General features: G+C 33.5%; 1 protein-coding gene across 1 annotated transcript; it reads right to left on the bottom strand.

Moving 5' to 3' along the window:
* Positions 1 to 204: 204 nt before the first annotated feature.
* DEFB113 (defensin beta 113) lies at positions 205 to 1,198 on the bottom strand. Its single transcript, XM_037844677.1, has 2 exons — positions 1,138 to 1,198; positions 205 to 392 (listed from the first exon to the last, which is right to left on the bottom strand). Exons 1-2 carry the CDS (start codon positions 1,196 to 1,198, stop codon positions 205 to 207), a joined length of 249 nt encoding a protein of 82 aa, XP_037700605.1.
* Between the last annotated feature and the right edge of the window lie 1,461 nt (positions 1,199 to 2,659).

The following is a 2,659-nucleotide window of genomic DNA, read 5'->3' as shown; positions in this document are numbered from 1 at the left end:
TGCCAATTTAATGAAGAGGCTGCTGCTTTACTTCTCTTGTACTAATCCAACATTGAACTCACTAGCTATGGTATAGTTATGTAATCCAGGAAGCCAGAGGACACTTTCTTGAAAATAGACTGATGTAAGTAGAAAGTTTATTTTTGTGAATAATATTGTTAGTTTGTTATGCTATGCATATTAGAATTGTAGTTCTCATCTGTATCAGCCATATAAATTGTCTTTATTAGTTTCATTGGTTGGCATTCGGTAATCCCGTACCACGCAGCAGGGTTCAACATTGCAGTAATTATATACATATTCCCAGACGTTGCATGAAGTCTTGCAAGCACCACGAACAAGGTAACATTCTCTTTTTCTCTCTGCAATTTTTCTCATTTTTGTTTCTGAAACTAGGAAAAAATAGCTATAATCATGAATCCAAGTTAACTCCCCTTGGATAAATTAACAAGTAAATGTAAAGAAAGAAGGAGGGAGGAAGGAAGGAAGGAAAGAAGAAAAGAAGGAAAGAAGGGGCTTAAAATATAGAGTAAAACCTTTTTGTTTCTGAAATCATGCCCAGCAAACTGCATTGAAGAGTTTGGATTCCCCAACCCCATACATAAATTGGGACAACATAAATATTTATTTTCCAACATTATTTCCTTTGCCAACAGTTCTTTTTTTCTGTAAATAGAATATCCTTAATTAGTTGTTTATTTGTGCTTCCTCAAGAATAAAAGAGAAAATTATTCTAAATATTTAGCATTCAAAATAATCATCCTCCTCCCACTCCACCCCACCTTCACCAATTACTAGGGCAGTTACAGAAAGCTATATTTTGACAACAGCCATAATATCAGTGTATTAAATTGCCTTTAAAATGATAAGGCAGTAGGAAGCATCTAAGGTTATATTCTCATCAAATAATCAAACAAAATGCACAGCTTTAAAGTTACATGTTAGGAAAAAGTTCTTCTCATTTTCTTCTCAACTGTACATTCCATTCTCTTCTTCTTCCTTGAAAGATATTTCAAGTCAATTGCTTAAAAGGAGTTCATATGGATTATCCTAGCATTGATTTATTTGTTTTTTCCAAAGTAAAGCATCTCTAAAATATCTTATCCTTCCCATCCTTCAGGGATTTACAAATATTACCTGATGGACCACAAGATACAGTGACGAGAAAAGTCAGAAAATATATATAAAGTATCTTCATCGCTGATGTAGTTACTTGAGTAAACTTGGGACAGAGTTCAAAATGTTTGAGAGTTGTGCTATCCTGTGGTAAAAGAAAGATGAACTCTTGTTTTTATAGCCTTCTTGGGGTGATTACTATTCTGATTAATGCCGCCTATCAAGATTGAGCACATATTTATCTCAGTATTGTGAAATAGCAAGTATAATAGAGGACTAATTCTGTTATGATCTCAATGAGCTGAAGGTGAACTCATTTTCAGTTATAAAAGCAAACCATAGTCTTCTTTCGGGTTACTATTTATTTAAAAGCACACAATCAGCATCATCAAACCACAAGCCACAGATTCTTTTTAAGTATTTATTATATGTGAGTCATTGTTCTAAGTACTTTAAATGGATCAACTAGTAAAATCCTCCTAACAAATTTTAGGACATAAAAACATCTTATTTTCCATGTGAGGAAACTGATGCCCAGAGAGGTTATGTTATTGCTCCCAAATTGTACAGACAGTGATTGAAAGAATGACTTTAAGGTAATGTGTGCCAGAGCCCACACTTTCACCTTCCACTTTCTTCATGCTCAAATTGAGTAGATGGATATTCATCACGTGAAGTTATTCTCTGTACACATGGCCGGAGACAGAAACTGTTGCTGGAATTCAATCTTTCTACAAAAATTAGAAAGTCTTTCTAGAACAAATTCTTCTATTATTTTAAAAAATGGACATAGTTACGCTATTTCACTCTTTATACACCATGGAGTGACTTATTCATAAGGGAAAGCAGTGTGGTAAGAGAACTAACAGTGTATTTAGAAACAGAAGCATGATCTTGGAGTCTGACTCTTACTTTACTAGCTGTATATTTTGGACAAATATTCACCTGGCTGAGACTCAGTATTCTCTCCTTGAAGGCAGGGTTAGTAGGATCAGTCATACTTAAAGGTTTAGGATAAGGATTAAATAGATAACATATGTGAAAATTGATATTTAAGTAATTGGCATATGAATATAAAAACTGCACCATGTTTATAAACCTAGATCTAATTGTTACAATTCAAAAGTTGTATTCTTGTAACTTTTAATGATTTATGTTCTAACTCCACCTGTCATTGAGAGAAGAAAAACAGGTAAGTGTATCTATGATCTGAGCAAGTTTTAAAAGCAGTGATTTAGTTATATTGTCACTTTTGTGTTTCATTCCTCACCCAAGAGGGCCTATATATTTACGGTCAAACCAAGGAAAAAGCTATTTTCTCAATATCTTCTCTATATAAAACACTAAAAAGAGCCCTCTAAACTACTGGAGATTTAATACAACTTATTGTAATAAGCAGAACAAAAGAGCTAGAAGGAAAAATATGAAAGAAAATTAGAAGGTGGGCTTCATTTTAGTGAAGCCATGGATAAGAATATGACCTAGGACAAAAGGGCCCTTTTTTTTCTTTACTGTGGTTTTTCAGCATCTGTCTAAAGCAAGT

Source organism: Choloepus didactylus, chromosome 7 (assembly GCF_015220235.1).
Source record: "Choloepus didactylus isolate mChoDid1 chromosome 7, mChoDid1.pri, whole genome shotgun sequence".
Taxonomy (NCBI): domain Eukaryota; kingdom Metazoa; phylum Chordata; class Mammalia; order Pilosa; family Megalonychidae; genus Choloepus; species Choloepus didactylus.
This window is presented reverse-complemented; position numbering and strand designations above follow the sequence as displayed.

Excerpts from the sequence above, each read along its gene's own strand:
- DEFB113 (XM_037844677.1), bottom strand. The coding sequence starts at position 1,198 with ATGAAGATACTTTATATATATTTTCTGACTTTTCTCGTCACTGTATCT. Across the intron at positions 393-1,137 it reads TGTATCTTGTGGTCCATCAG|TTTCAGAAACAAAAATGAGA; the intron begins GTAATATTTGTA and ends ATTTTTTCCTAG.